The sequence below is a fragment of the Pagrus pagrus genome (assembly GCF_965226575.1).
Source record: "Pagrus pagrus genome assembly, chromosome: 23".
NCBI lineage: Eukaryota > Metazoa > Chordata > Actinopteri > Spariformes > Sparidae > Pagrus > Pagrus pagrus.
Window position 1 is genome coordinate 10157712 of NC_140205.1, and position 15536 is coordinate 10173247.

Below are 15536 nucleotides of genomic sequence, written 5' to 3' on the forward strand. Positions count from 1 at the left end.
CCACTGACTGTGATTGATGAACAATCTTGATGAAGTTTATATGTAGAAGTCATTTTTATCTACATATATGGCCTTAAATCCCACATTAAAACAATACCTTCAAGACTTGTATACAAGAGCCTGTAATGTAATGTAGAGTAGGTTTAATTTTTCATAGCTCTTTGTCAATCAAATGTATTTCATAACATTTGAAATACACAACCTACAAAACTACCTTAGTGGTTAAAAACAGCAGTTGTGTAACTACACAATATCATGCTTCTATGTGTCACTATAGGTGTAAGAAAAAAATATGATGAAAAAAGTGTTTTGCTGGGGTCTGCACCAAACAAGCATGTATAATTCCTTAATATACTCAACAATATTGCAGTTTTGATAATATTTTGATGAACTGTTCAGCCTTAATTCAAATGCACAATAAGTAAGCCTTTTGATTCATAGAAATAATGTTTTTATGTCCAAATTAGGTATAATTGATTAAAAGGCTGAAAGTTATTTACCCTTAAATGTCCCCAAACCTCAGTAAACCACAGTCAGTACTGCCATTCAGTCTGAGGAGGCTTTAAGGAAAAACTCGAGGGAAAGATTTCTTATTCTCATTATTATGTTTTAGGGTGGATTTTCTATCGTAAAGGCAGTGAAGCATTTCCTTATGGAAATGAGGTCTCACACTTAATGGAAAATCCAGCGATGACATAGCTGTTAAAAATGCTAAAAATGTGAGGTGTAGTGTGAAGAAGAAGACCTGATGTGTGAGAGTAACAGGGAAGTGAAGAACACAGCTGTAGGAAATGCAATTTATTTGCAATTTTTTAATAACATCATTCCTCAGATAAAAATGCAATGTTACAGGAATATACATCAGATATTAATTTAAAACTTGCTTTCAAGGGACCATACAGTCTAAATATACTTTTTCCTTTTTTTATTTACTGGTAGCGTGCGTTATAAGCAAGACAGACTCTGTCACCAATGACAGACTGACAAGTTACAGATACAAACTGTACATCACTTATTTACAAATCAACTTTTTGTTTGGTTTTTCGTTTCACTTTTTATTGAAAATAGGAGTAGAAAAAGTGATTGAATTAATATTCTGATTTATTTGATTCATATTCTTTCCCTTTCTAAAATCTAAAATGAAATGAATGAACAAAAAAAAAAACAAAAAAAAAATCAAGAACTCTCCTTTAGAAAAAAGAAAGAGAAGCAGAAGAAGAAGTAGAAGAAGAAGAAGAAAAAGGGTGTGTCAACCGTGAGACCATGCAGTCGTCACCACCGAGGAAACCAAATGATGCTGGGCCAGTGTCACTTAGCAACCTCAGGACCAATGAAATCCCTCGCATGCCGAGGGGGAGTGGCTTATGTTAAAGAACTCAGTTACAGAATGGCCACCTGCCTCCAAAGCTACCGCAAGTACAATAACACACTCTAGTTCATTTTTTTGACCATAAATAGTGCTGTCATTAAATACTACATTTAACAGTAGCGTCACTACTAATATTACAACAAATTGGTCTCTGTGTGAACACCTCTGTCGGCACACGAAACAAACTCGAGGATTAACAACAGACTTCTCTCCGACAGAAAAGAACAAAAACAAACAAAACAGCTCAATCCTGTCAAAAGGCCCTGTAACACTTTGCATGAGTAGTGAACTAAGACTATGAACAAGATCATAAGACACTACTGACCAGTGGAGGACAGAGCCACACGGCCCTGGCATTTACCCAAAAATATGGAGCAAGAAAAGCTTTCGTCAAACACTACGTTATACGCATGGAGCCTTGGATCTCCTGCCACCAAACTCAGGCTGGCAAACGGATAAATGGCCTGCATGCTGTTACAGAGGCGGAAGAAAACGCGGATAATGTACATGACACTGCCGGTGCTCTCGGGTGAGCCAAGTCATTCGTTAAAGCTGCTTTTACTCACACACACAGGCATACAAGAGCTATTTGTGGTTAAATGTGGCGATGAAAACCACTCATCGAGGTCAAATCAGATCTTTTATGCCTGTGGTGGTCAAAACTGAGATAGCTGGCTAAAGTTCCCAACACGTTCTTCCGTTAAGGGCTGCTAAAAAAGGAAATATACCCAAACATAAACCAGGAGCCTTTATCCTTTAAAGTGGCGTTTTTTTGGATATGCAAGTACACCAGTATGAGCATCACTGCGTCCTACATTCAAGGGATGTAATCATTACCATTCATGGTGCAATGTGACGTAGCTCTCGTGGAATTAGAGAGAAGTAGCAGATGCAGAGACATTCATGGTTTCACAGTTTTAACACCAGAACCACTGACAGAAAGTCTGCACGGTAAAGCTGCTGCCACACCTCGAGAGCTGAGAGCTGTCAGCTGAAGTAATATCCTGAAGAAAGCCACTGTTAGAAACCGGCACTGAAAACCCCTCTGCTCTACCAACAGGCTGTGGGTGCAGCGTCCTTCTCCAAAATAGTGAAACATAAAGCGCAATCTCTGTGTCAGTTACTGTAATGTGTGCAAACAGGGATCCTACGGATGCCAAAAACGGCCATGCTCGCATTTTTTTCTTTTTTAACGGCGTTATCTTGAGAGCACTTGTTCATGATTTCTTTACCTCTAGATAACAAAGCTCCTTTTTCTCGTGATAACAGGTTCATTTATCTTATCTCGGGGAAACAAAAGGCAGATTTCTCGAGATAACCAGACAATTTATCACAAGTGAACAACTCTTTTTCCTCGATATCGCGGAATAATTATGGCGAAACACGAAAATGAGCGTCTGTTTCATTTGATCACACCTGATTTCAGCTGTCAAGGTCACTGTCATGACTGGCGGAGCATGGCTGTTTTTCGCTTCCACACCTACGGAAGCTGAGAAAGGTCAACTTACAATTTCCTCGAGATAACAAATTAAATCAGCCCATTATCACGAGGGGCTTTGTTGCTCTGAGATGATGACATATCAAATCAGATATCAAAATAGCGTAATTTAAGCACGGCTTAAAGGTCAAGTATGGGTTTTCTCGAGTTAACAAAATAAATGATCGCACGAAAAATGGGCTTTCTTATCCTGAGATAACAAAATAATAACTCTGTGATATCGAATTAACAGAATGTTTTCAAAAAAACGCAATGCAAGCATGGCGGTCTCTGGCTCCCGTTCATGGGGATCTCCTTTATGACTTACTATTCATTCAAGTGTATGAACAGCAGTGAGAGAAGGAGTGAGTGATATACACGAGGCTTTCAAGGTCCTTACAATACTAACAGTCGTCCTTAATGTTCACGCAGGGGTGCTGCTGTAGGTGCTGCTACACAATGGGTGAGTCATACCTAACAATCCTACATGTTATAACTAAAATCTACTGGGCAAGCAAGTATCATCTATTTGGTTCATTTTAGGGCTCAACAGCCCCAGGACAAAACCCAGGAAGAGGGTTGTAAATAAATCAGATATGTGCTCCTCACCACCGTCTCGAGCGAATAAATCAAATTTTCCCAAGATTGATCGGTGAAGGCTTCACATGCGTTTATGAGGGTTTGTAACTATGAGCCAGTGCAGCACAATAAGCAGAGGGTTGGTTAAGATTTTGTTTGATAGTGATCATGGTTATTAAAACTTTATGACACTGGAATACTTCCCTCCAAAATCCATACAATAACATCCGATTATTAAAATTTTGCAGGCTGTAAATGTGTTCCTTGTAAAGTTTAAACATAATCTCTTGACAGTTAACCATATTTTGTAATGAATCCATCAGGTTTCAAAATCCTAAAAGTATCCATCGACAATGTGTCACTTTTACTAAATGAAGTGCACCACTGTCGCGTTAATCTTGAAAGAAGATAACCGGAATTTAATTGCATGTATCTCCCCCAAATCCTGCTTTTGCACTGGCAACAGACGAATGCTAATTTTCACTCAAAGGAAACTTATCAGTCATGGTTTGTAAACCTAATAGAAACATTGAAAACATTTGTCCTCTGTGTCCGATATAGAAAATGCCAACGTGTAGATTTGAAAAGTGATCTGGGCATTTTATCTCAAAGAATACGATTTCTTTTAACCCTCTGCAAAATCCATCAAACTTTCAATATCTTATAATTTAGATATAGTTTTCTATATATAATATCTAAAATAGAAGACACTTGGATTTCATAATATATTCCCTCTCTAACTCTCTGTACCCAAAGCGTTCACCGGCGCTGTCGTCAAAAGAACATCTGTACAACAGAAAAACAAAGAGGACGTCCTCTCTTGTTTCTCCTGAAAAAAGGGAATTCGTATTTTTAATAATTCGATTTAATTAGATTCCTACAACAACAGGCTATGCTGATTTGTACCTAGAAAAAAAGGAAAATAAAATCTATATTCAAAATAGTCCTCTTAAAATATGTTTTGTCAGGATCAAACAATGATCAACAAACATTTCTGTTTACAAGAAAATAGATCTGTTGGGACGATGGTGGAGCCACGTGAGGAAATCTGAGCGACAGGATAAATAACACGACTCCTGCTCTCCGGCCTCACCCTCTCTCATAATAGTTCAGGATAAACACTCAACTCTAAATACTTTTTAAATGGTATATGTGTGTATAATATTTGTTAAAGCATGTTGGATGACATCTTTCTCTTAATACTGAGCAGCTTCAGATTCATTCGTGTACATGTATAGCAGCTCTTCCACACAAACATAAAATACTTTTGAGTTTTCGTCGACCTCACTGTCACATAAATGCAACACCTTCAGGTGACACGAAAAATGTGAAGAAATTTCTTTTTTTTTTCTCCATTGCTGCATAAACACACAAAAGTCGGTCAGTGTCTGTGTTGGAGATGTAGTTCAAGTCCTCTAATTCCTTTTTTTTTTTTTTTTTGGAAGAAAAATAATTGAAGCTACATGATTTTCATGGCTCAAAGCATAGAGAGTTCTAGTCCTTGACAGGTGGATTCTTTTTGGTTCGATGTTAATAGCTTAAATAATGCATTTGAAAAAGTGTACAGTGTATATGTGTGTGTCGCTGATATAGGACTAGTGAAAGAGAGACAGTTCTCTCGGTGCTACAGTAGGAAAATGTCCAGACTTTGACCTCCTGCGCTGACAGGTTGCTGGTATGTCTTTTTAAACACTTGACGAAAAACGAACACGTAATCAAAACGCATTTTTTAGATATTAGATGTCTGTTGCTTAAAATGTTAGATAATAGATGTCAAACTGTGAAACTGAGGCATCGATTGCTGCATTTCCAGTGTTTTTTTTTTTTAGATGTTTAAACATGAAAAACTGTGAAGAAGCCTTTCTGTGTTGTTCAGCTAATCATATTTAAAGTAAGCCACGTAGTCTGGGAATCAAGCCTGTTGTGTAAATTCCATCGTTCCTACTACATCATTCCCTGCTGCTTCATTTTGGTCAACAGTACAGTCAATAAAGTGGGACTTGTTCAATAAATTCATACTGACCCTCAGTCAGCAGGCATATATAGCACATTTTCATAACCAGTATTTCAATAACTACATTCCCAAATAAGTGTCCTGCCTTTTCCTTACTTCTAACATTCTGGTGATTAAATATTATATATTCATATATATCTTGCTATAGTATGGTATACGGTATATAAAAATATACAATCATTGGCTAGTGGTGAGACAAAAGATATTATCATTCACATAGGACCAATACTTTATATCCCTAGAGAGAGAAACCCATGCACATAAAACATTACTTGGATATATAGTTCACCATGTCGGACCTTCAAACATGATGAAATAAAACCAAAAAATACTCTCCATCCAGACAAAACACCCTCTGCTTCCCTTTGTCTTCAATCATCAAATAGATTGTCATCCATCAATAAACCAGGCCTTTATTCTCTCTCTATCTTTGCTTTCACTCGAGGAAATAACTTTGATATCTTTATGGCAGAGGGGTGTGGTTTTAGTTTACCTAGCTGTAGGTGGAGATTCAGGGGGCTTATCAGCCTGATTAACGGGTTACTAACAGAGACAACAGGTATATGAGCCATTAGCTACACCTGAGCTTTTCCTGCTAATTAGTCAAAATGTCAGCTGTTAAAAAAGGACTGTTCCAAATCCATACAACACACTGCTTTAGTATATGTTTTGTGTTGGATTATGGGAAATGTAGTTTCCGACATATTTGAAGCTTTACCCATACCAGGGACTAAACATCAGGATATCAGCCTCTGCTGCAGACATTTCTACCATTCATTTTCCCAAATTTGTAGAACTTCAACACTAAAACAAATGGGAAGTAATGTTTACTCTAATTTTTTGCAGCTTTTGGGTCGTCAGGACCGTGTTGACTAATTTTGTCACTTAAGTTTCAAAACACTAAATACTCAAAACCTGCTCAGAATTAGTGTGTAGTATGGAAGTGGGCCAAATCCCCATTTTTAACCTGTGGATCGTAAGATGACTTTTTCATGCATTTTGTCCGCTCTGTGCTTGAGTGAAGCTACTAAGCTACAAAGCCTGAATGTGTTAGCTCCTGCCTGTGTGTTTGTCTGTCCAATATCATCCACCAATGTTGGGTTATTTGGTCCATTTCATCTTAATTATTTCCACTGGTCCATTTTCTACATGTCAGACGAGGAAAAGATAGAAGTCAAAGACAGAAACTATGGCAACACGTAGGCAAGGAAGTAGTGACGCCTGTCTAAACTGGGGAGTAAGAATACTTTAGATCTTTTTTTTCTCTCAGCTTCTCAACAATCATATAAACATGAGCTCTATCCTTCTCAGAAAATGAGCCCATAAGACACAAGATATGCAAAATCACCTTCCAAAATACCGCTCCACTGCTGTCCACAGTCAGGTGTGTATGTAGAGAAAAAATACTGACTTTAATCATATGTACACTAAATAGAAATAGCTACTCCGTCATAATGTGATATGCTAAGAAACAAAACGACTGCAATACCTGGCACGCTCAATGTCAACATGTGAACCTCATGCAATACTGATGGTAACACCCACGTACTGTAGCTCAATCCATTAAAAAACTAACTGGAAATAAACGAGAGAAAAGGGACACAGTCAAAAACGTGTCGAGGCAGGGAGGTGAAGGTGGTTGTTTTTTGCTGCCGTTCATTCGGGATGTTAAACCACGAGCAAAAACACCCATTTCACGTCGCTGTCTCGACACACGCTTCTGACCGCAGGTGCAGATCTGACACCCTGGCACGATAAAGATAAATAAATACATCTTTACTATACTGCACTGCAATGTACCTGATTTCAAGTATGTTAGGTTTCTCTGGCATGGAAACCACTGAGTTTACTTACAAATGTAACAAACAGAAAAAAAACAAAAAAAAAACATTGGCATGATATTTTTTTTCACTTTCACAAGTATATTTACTTCGGGAACCTTGTATACAGTCATAGTTATTGCATTGTTTTTGCATATCTTGTGGGATGCAGGTTTACACCCACTCATACCATACACTGCCAAACAACACTTCAGAGTTCACGCTAACCTATGTGGAACATAAAAAACTGCAATGCTGCTCCACTCCACATGGGGGCACCACAGGCCTCTGACAGAATCTGTGTCACCTGACACCAAAGAGCCTTCAAACAGACACAACGCAGCCTGGTTTGGCACTTCTGATATGCGGAGTTACTCTATAGGAGTGTGCACGTCTATAATGTGTAACTGAACATGTATTAGGAACACAAAATAAAGGATCTGAACTGAATTTAGTTTCAGAGTGCATGTAACCATTATGTGTCGTCTTTTATCCACAAAAATGGAGGTGTTGCTGAACGCTCATGTTCAATTTATCAAGTAATTTAGCATAAATAACCAGGAGGGGGATTGAATAAACTTTACCAGGGCCGATGCAGCAAGGCGTGGAAACAAAAACCAAACGTTCTAACGTCAAGATTAAAACACTGAACCCAGATGCTTCCCTGCACACACATAAACATGCCTGACCATTCCTAAATCTGCCTTCATAACCTTTAGACTTAAAGTTTGATTGGAAAAAAAAGCAGCTTATACTGAAACTGAGCTTATGGTACCAAGTTATTTAAATAAAAGGACTATTTAAATGAGGTGGTTTAAGAATAACTGAAAGAAAGAAAGAAATGCTGGAGATATTTTATGAAGGAAAAAAAAACAACTAAATGTCAGGAAGGGTATTTCCTTTGACAACACAGACTTCTTCAGGGTTTGTATGATCAAAACCACAAAAACAACAATTAGCACTGCCACTTAAAACACGTTCAACATTCACATTTAGTTTGCATAATAATGTCAGAAGTCTGTTACTGGCACAGGATGCAGTGTATGGCAGTGTGTTCATGCATACCCTTCCCTGCCACAAACCTGCTCTGCTTAACACGTAGGAATGAGAGCTCAGCAGTTAGTCCTTCGTGGTAACTTAAAATGAAAACTCATGGCTGTAAGTTGACATGTGATGGTGTATCTGGGTGGGAATTCATTGTATTTAAAGTGACATTTTAATTGAGATCATTTATAGAATTATAGAACTGTTTCTTGAACATATTTAGATTGTTTCCAAGCTAGTAAGAGTTTTAAGAAACTGTTTTTTAATGCTGTAAAGCTAACGTAAAATGTACTTTATAACTGAGATGTATCTGCATGTGAGCACTGGTATGGTAAGATACAGAATATCCTAGGGTCTACTTGACTTTGCATTGGGATTTTGGTGGTAACAATTATGTTTTTCCAAAGTTTGAGAGCTGATTTAAATCATTTCAGCTTTATATAATATTAAGTCATTTAATAAACGTGAATACTGGTACCAAGGGTGTGATTCTGACATTAGGAATGTTTTTTGGAGAAGATACAAAGAGAGACCTGTGCCCTGTGTAATGTACTGAGGCCTGAGGTTCATACCTGTGCCATACTAGAGAAAGGTCGATAAAAAGTTGTCAGCATGCTACCAAAAAATCCATAACGAGAAAATGAAAAGACAGAAATCACACCAGGGGATCAACCGGGACGCAACATCCCTCCAAGATGACACTTTCCTGATCTGTTTCCAAGAATTTATCACGTCACCCAAACACATCTTATCAATTCCGTGTCTGTAGTACAATGATATTACAGACAGGGAACTCTTTTATTTCTAACAATGACAAAATAATCAACAATAAATCATCATGTTTTGTGATATGAGCAGACCTCAGACAAAGAGATGTGATTCAGAAGTCTTGCAGCATCTGTACACCAGCCCTAATAGTTCATTTGGAGTTGAAACTATGGTTAAATGACGAACTCATTGTGATTACGGTGTGTTACAGCCGAGCGATCGGGGCGTCATACCCCCAGTTCAGTTCACGAGGCGTCACTGTGGCAGTGCGAATTTGGTGCTTCTACCGTTCAGAGCGACCGTCCACCGTCAAGAAGTAAAAGCAGCAAACGCCAAAAAGGCTTGTTACCTTCTGGCCAAGCTGCAACGCCGAAACTCATCACCGCTGTAAACCTAACCGTCGCTCTGACCTCGCTGGAGACCTTACGCCTAACTACCTCTAAATGGGAAAATAAACAAAAGTTATGAAATGACTAATTTTCGAAGATAGAGTAGCTTCTGACTCTGCAGCTTGGCTAAAAAGTAAAAACCGTGCTAAAGAAACCACAAAGCTTTGGAAGCATGCCTGTCCATGGTAACCCTGTGTTAAGGAGGCCCATTATCACACACACACACACACACACACACACACACACACCCTCTCTCTCTCTCTCACACACACACACACACACACACACACACACACACACACACAATACCATACTTGTAATGCTACCTTAATTTACTGTCTAGGCTTAAAATCAGCTTTTTAGAATACATAAGTAACCGCTCGGACACAGGCACGCACACACATACAAACGTACATCCTCACGCACATTTTTTTCTCTTCTGGGAAAAATAAATAAATAAATAGATACAATCTGTAAAAGGTGCATACTGATAGAGAGAAAGACCCCCCTTTTAGATACACGCTATCTCACACATTCGCACGCACACACACACACACACACACACACACACGTCCTGTACTAAAACGCAGACGCACACCCGCACGCACAAATATAGTTATACACTCGCACGCAAACACTACGCCCTGCTTCGATACTTAAAACCTCTTAAAATTCTCCTAAAATAAACCGAGCAAAAATACATTTATAAGACCAGCACCCCGATTGTGCAAACAAATCAAGGATAAATTAAACCAATAACATCATGAATATAAAACAAAATAGTCATGGCTAGCCAGTTTTGCACAATATTGAACTGTTAAATACATAGTGGGCGTGGTCTGTAGAGAGAGTGTGTGGCAGCAAATCCAATAGGATTTCACGCTGAGAGGAAGAGGAGGGTCTCGGAGAAGGAAGTGAAGTTGATTGACGGACAGATCCTCTGTAGATCCATGCCCAGAGTCTGTTTTCTTTTCAATCGGTCACTCCCGTTCTCTCCTCCACCCTCCGTCTCTGTTGCCCTGTTCGACACACTCGCCTCCCGAGGGCTGAAAAAGCAAAAACCCAGCGATGGAGGGAGACGTGATGGTGGAATAACCAAAGAGGAGGGAAGAAGGAGAGAGGGAGGAGTGAGGAACGGCGAGGTATGAGGCAGAATAAGAGGGCTCGCTGTCGCTGCTTAGCCACCAAATGCTCCTCCCATTTCCTGTTTGGGGCAGGAAGTGGGTGTGGCCAAACAAGTAAAAGCGGTGAAGGAGGCAAAGCCAGATCAAGGTGACGGACGAGTTGAGTTTGTCTCTCGCTGGCATCTTATCGACCAGCGAATGAAAGAGCTGGCTAGCTTCCTGTTGGCCAGAGAGTGTCTCTCTCTGCCCGTTGCCCCCTACAGCAGCCCTGTAGTGGCTGTTGGTCCGTCCCTCAAATCCTTCCCCCCCTTGGCTAGGGGTGGCGTGTCACCTTAATCCCACCCCCAGGCTGGCAGGGCTGTGCTCCAAGGTTCCTTAGCTTTGGAAGAGGAAGAGAAATGAGATTTCAAACAGGGTTTTCCTCGCCCCCGTTTACTCAATACAGCGCTTCATCATCAGTGAACCAAGAAGGAGGAGTTGACCTTTGACCTCAAGTGGGTACGGTCAGATTTGAATCCTTAACAGACCCCCCCCACGAGCTGGTCTGCTGTCCCCTACCTGGCTTCATGGCGGCCAGACAAACAACAATAACACAACACCAAAGTAGGCAGAGGAAATGAAAACAATTAACACACTATGTCAACGGCAGGAAATCCATAAAAGGACTTCCTGCTTCTGTTGTTTCCTTTCTACCTTTCTTCATCCCTGCTTTCCCCTTGCATGTTTTTTGCTTGTCTCTACTTTTCTGCTCTTCACACTTTGAGGACATGATAAAACTGTGAGGCACTTTAGAGACACACTCAGACACGTGTGGAGAACACACGCACTCACGTACACGTACAAATAGAGAAAATCATAGGTCACACACACGAGCATACACTCAGATATTATAGAGTATAGTGTGGTATACTTTACTACAAATATTCACACACATACAAACTCATAGAAACCAACAAAGTCATAACCAGGTGTTTAAGGTTGCGTCACTGGCCGCCAATGTCCAGAACGGTTACGTCTGGCAGAGAGGCAGACAGTGTGTGTGTGTGTGTTTGTGTGTGTGTGAGGGGCGGGGACAGACAGAGCCAGCTGCGGCGCTGTTACCCAGCACTGACAAGCGTCAGTCTCTGATGATGTCAGAGGGGCCGGTCGGCCGATCGAACCCGTCAAGCCGACTCCTACAAACTCGTCACACACTCATTATCCTCGTCCTCCAACAGCCCGCTGTTCCTCTGCCGCGCTCCTCCAATAACAACCGAGCTTCTGTGGTGCCCCTCCTCCTTTGCTTCCGCCTCTTCCTCCTCCTCTTCTCGTCCCCTCCCCGCTGCTAGTAGCTCCTGCCGCTCCTCGACCGAGGACGGCCCATGGATGGAGCCTCTGCTTCCACCGGCCTCTTCCCCGCCCTCGCTGACCGCTTGGTCCCTGTGCGTTGCTGCTGCTGCTGCTGTGTGGAAGGGGAGGAGGTTGCCGTTGGGGCTGTGCTGGGAGGTGGAGGAGGTGCTGGATGTGGCGTTTGTGGCGCTGCTGCCGTTGAGAATGTTGTTGGCTGCGTGCTCCATCTCCTCGATGGTCATGTCGCAGGCGTCAGCCAACTCGGCTTTGGTCACCTCGATGAACGACGGGTCCTGGGCGAAATGACCCAAACCCTCTGATATTAGCACCTTGAGAGGGAAATGGGAAATGGAGGAATTAATGGAGAGGAAGCAAGGGTGACAGAAAGAATTGTGGGGATTATTTTCTAGACTTTTCATGGTGATGTCATTGCTTGTTTATTATAAAAACAAACACTTGAGGCACTTATCCCAGGTGCCAGAAGTCTATAAGTTTTGATCTCTCAATCCATCATAATGTCACGTTTGAAGCATTTCAAAGACCCAAAGGTGTAAAACTCTCAAAGCACCTCAACTGTATCCTGTGACCTAATGAATTACTGACATAAGACAAAGAAAACAACTGACCGCCTCCACCAGACTGCCTGCGCTGCCGTGACACAGTGAGCTGGAGTCTTTTCCCAGCAGCGAGGGCACTGTGAGCGACACCGGCCGTTGTGGTCTTGGATTGGAAACTGACACGCTGGGGCTAGGACTGGGCACCCTGCTGTTCCCATTACTGTCGCTGTACCTAGGGGCAATAATTTGTCTGTTATTATACTTACTGATTATACAGTGGCATGATTGTCATCATAACTGATACTTTTCAAGGTACTTAGTCTCACCAGGGCCCACAGTTGACAGAGGGCAAACTGGTATTGAGCTTTTCATGAGAGTTTGAGCCCTCTAGCCTCAGAGAGGGCACTCGCTGGTAGGAGGCATCGCTGCCGTGGGCTAGAATAACAAAGAGAGGAGAAACAATTAGGAGACGGAACCTAACTCCAAAAAGTTGTAGCATGGTAAGAAAACTTCAAAATTCACTATTTCCACTATTCACTATTCCAATCAGGTGCAGCCAGGAAGTATAAGCATGTCTATAAGAAGGTTTAGTGACAGTCAGCACCGCCTAGTGTTACGTCCAGCAAGCATCCAATGCTGGAGGCCACTGTCATAATTTTGCTTGCCGAGGAAACACAATGCAACATTTCTGCAAGTGGTTGACAAACAGCTTTTTGGATTTTGAACTGTGCAGAGGATGCAGCATACCTGTGGGACTGCCTGGAGGCGTGGAGCACAGCCGGCTGAAGAGGGTAGGTGAGTGACTCCTTCTTAACAGAGGACTCAACCCTGCGACTGCCAGAGCCTGGAGGAAGGGAGAGCGGAGGAAGAGTGTTAGAGAGGAGCAGAGAGAGGGGGGATTATAGCTGGGATGGCTTTAACTATTTACAACTTGTTTATGTGCATTTAAGTGGAAGAGGATTTTGAGGACAACTTCTACCTGATGATGTACAAGGTGTAAGGGTACGGCCGTCTTCTGGGAGACGTCTGGCCTTGACTGTCTCCTCAGACACTCCAGATGGAAGGACGATCTCCGCCCTAACACACACACAGACACACACACACACACACACACACACACACACAACAAATATGCAGACACACAGCATGTAAAAAAAGAGTAAAATATAGAAAAAGGAGGCATTGTATTTAGTTGCACGTGTTTACTCACCCAGAGAAGTGGGGCAGAGGAAGACTCTCCTGGGAGACTGCCACCCTCCGCCTCCTCTTCTGTCTTCTACCTCCTCTCCTTCCTCCATGGGAGTCAACTGCTTACATGTGTCATCATGATACACCAGCCTAATGAGTACACACAAGAGGAGTTAATGAAAGACACACCAAAAATCTAATCAAATGAAGAGATGAAAGCCAAATTGTTTCTCTGTGTGTGTGTGTGTGTGTTTCAGTAGTACATGTCAGAGGAGAGCGAGTGGTCGTCCTCGTGGTACTCCCTGTCGTCGGCGTAGCTCTCATCGTACGTCTCCTCTGTTGACCCCTCGCCTCTTCGGATGATCGGCAGACGGCTGTCACTTGAGTCCGAGCTGCCAACGAACAAACAAGCACACAACCCGAGACAAACAAACAAACAAACAAACAAAATGAACGTAAACACAGACCACAGACAGAGTAACAGGTAGACGAATAGGCAGACAGATGTAAACACAAACACATAGACAAAAAGAAGCAGCCGATTAGCAAAAAACTCAGAGAGGAGCGTAGGAGGAGAGAAGGAGGAACCCACTGAGGTTTAACTACTGCATGTAGGAGAAGGACAGAGGAGGATGGAGAAGAAGAGGAAAGGGAGGAGGAGAAGCAGGTGGGAACTATGTTGTTAAAGCAAAATGGTAAAAAGCATCAGAGGCAACAACTGGAATATGACAAACTGATTGCACGACTGAGGTGCAGACATCTTTAAAAAACATCGAGTGGGACGGACAAGATAATGTCTTGTGATGTGATGTGATGTTGTTAGCTGGTCCTTGGAGAGCAGCATTTAAATGTAAGCCTACGGGGAAATTAAATGTTATGCTGTTCTCATCATTTAAAATGAAAGCCAATAAAGAATCAGATACTGTCTTTTCTACTCATCTCTGAAGAAGAGGACGAAATGCCTGGATACAATTTAGCTCACAGAAAACACAGTGTTTAACTCCACATGTTTATCTCAAAAGCTGAAATCGAAATTGTATTTTGTTTTTTTCCTCCTGAGAGACTTAATCTAGACTCTGTAAATAATCTGTATTAGGTTGTATTGTCTTTGTATTCCAAAGATGTCTTGTCACACTATCTGTCCACATCTGTTTCATACTCCAGACTTAAGCTTTAAGGAGGCATCTTGACATTTGAAGTATAATCTTCTCTTCTTCATCAGATTGTCAGGTTAAAAGGCTACATCATGTCAACTCCAAGAAACCACCTGTTAACGGTCGTGTTTCAAATTCATGAGTCAAACAAACATCTTGCAGTTACAAGTGCTCATTATTTTTAATGATGAACTTTCACAAAAACAAATAATTAGTCTTGTTTTTTTATCACCAGCACATACAATTCTCAAAGAACTGCCTGGTGAAGAAAAAAAAAAAAAAAAAAATCACATTTCAAATTGTCAAGATGTTCCTTTAATCCACAGCTATTAAAAGGGCTCCACAGCAAACTCTGGGTTAGAACGTATTTGATTAAAACCTGACTAAGACTGTTCTGGATGAGATCAAGCTCACTACACATGGCAGCTGGGTGAAGGTTACTCTGTCGCTTAAATCAAGCAAATCCAAAGAGATGGTGATTGGGAAAGCTTATACTATGCTTTGGCTGTAATGGAGCACTCAAATCTAGATCAACACACAGAACATGAAGGGGTTTAACTCATCTTGCTCCCTCATTTACTGTAACCAACCTCCGTACACATGGGCTAATCTAGGATCAAAACTAGGGCTGCACAAATAATCTAATTATTGATGAATCGCACTATGGCCAAGTGCAATATAAAAATCGCAGAAGCTGCAGTTTTATGATAAAGGCAAAATGTTA

The 15536-nt window shown here is 41.3% G+C and overlaps 1 protein-coding gene across 14 annotated transcripts in view; it reads right to left on the reverse strand.

The window, feature by feature from the left end:
- Positions 1 to 783: 783 nt before the first annotated feature.
- The window catches only part of cacna1c (calcium channel, voltage-dependent, L type, alpha 1C subunit), a 193308-nt gene continuing 178555 nt past the window's right edge, over positions 784 to 15536 (reverse strand). For all 14 annotated transcript variants that reach the window (XM_084346431.1, XM_084346429.1, XM_084346441.1 and 11 more), the window contains 7 exons: positions 13922 to 14050; positions 13681 to 13808; positions 13450 to 13547; positions 13218 to 13314; positions 12797 to 12905; positions 12540 to 12702; positions 784 to 12242 (listed from right to left, as the gene is read on the reverse strand). In XM_084346431.1, the coding sequence (XP_084202557.1) occupies positions 11760 to 12242; positions 12540 to 12702; positions 12797 to 12905; positions 13218 to 13314; positions 13450 to 13547; positions 13681 to 13808; positions 13922 to 14050 (1207 nt within the window). In that variant the 3' untranslated portion in view covers positions 784 to 11759. The remainder of the gene's footprint in view (positions 12243 to 12539; positions 12703 to 12796; positions 12906 to 13217; positions 13315 to 13449; positions 13548 to 13680; positions 13809 to 13921; positions 14051 to 15536) is intronic.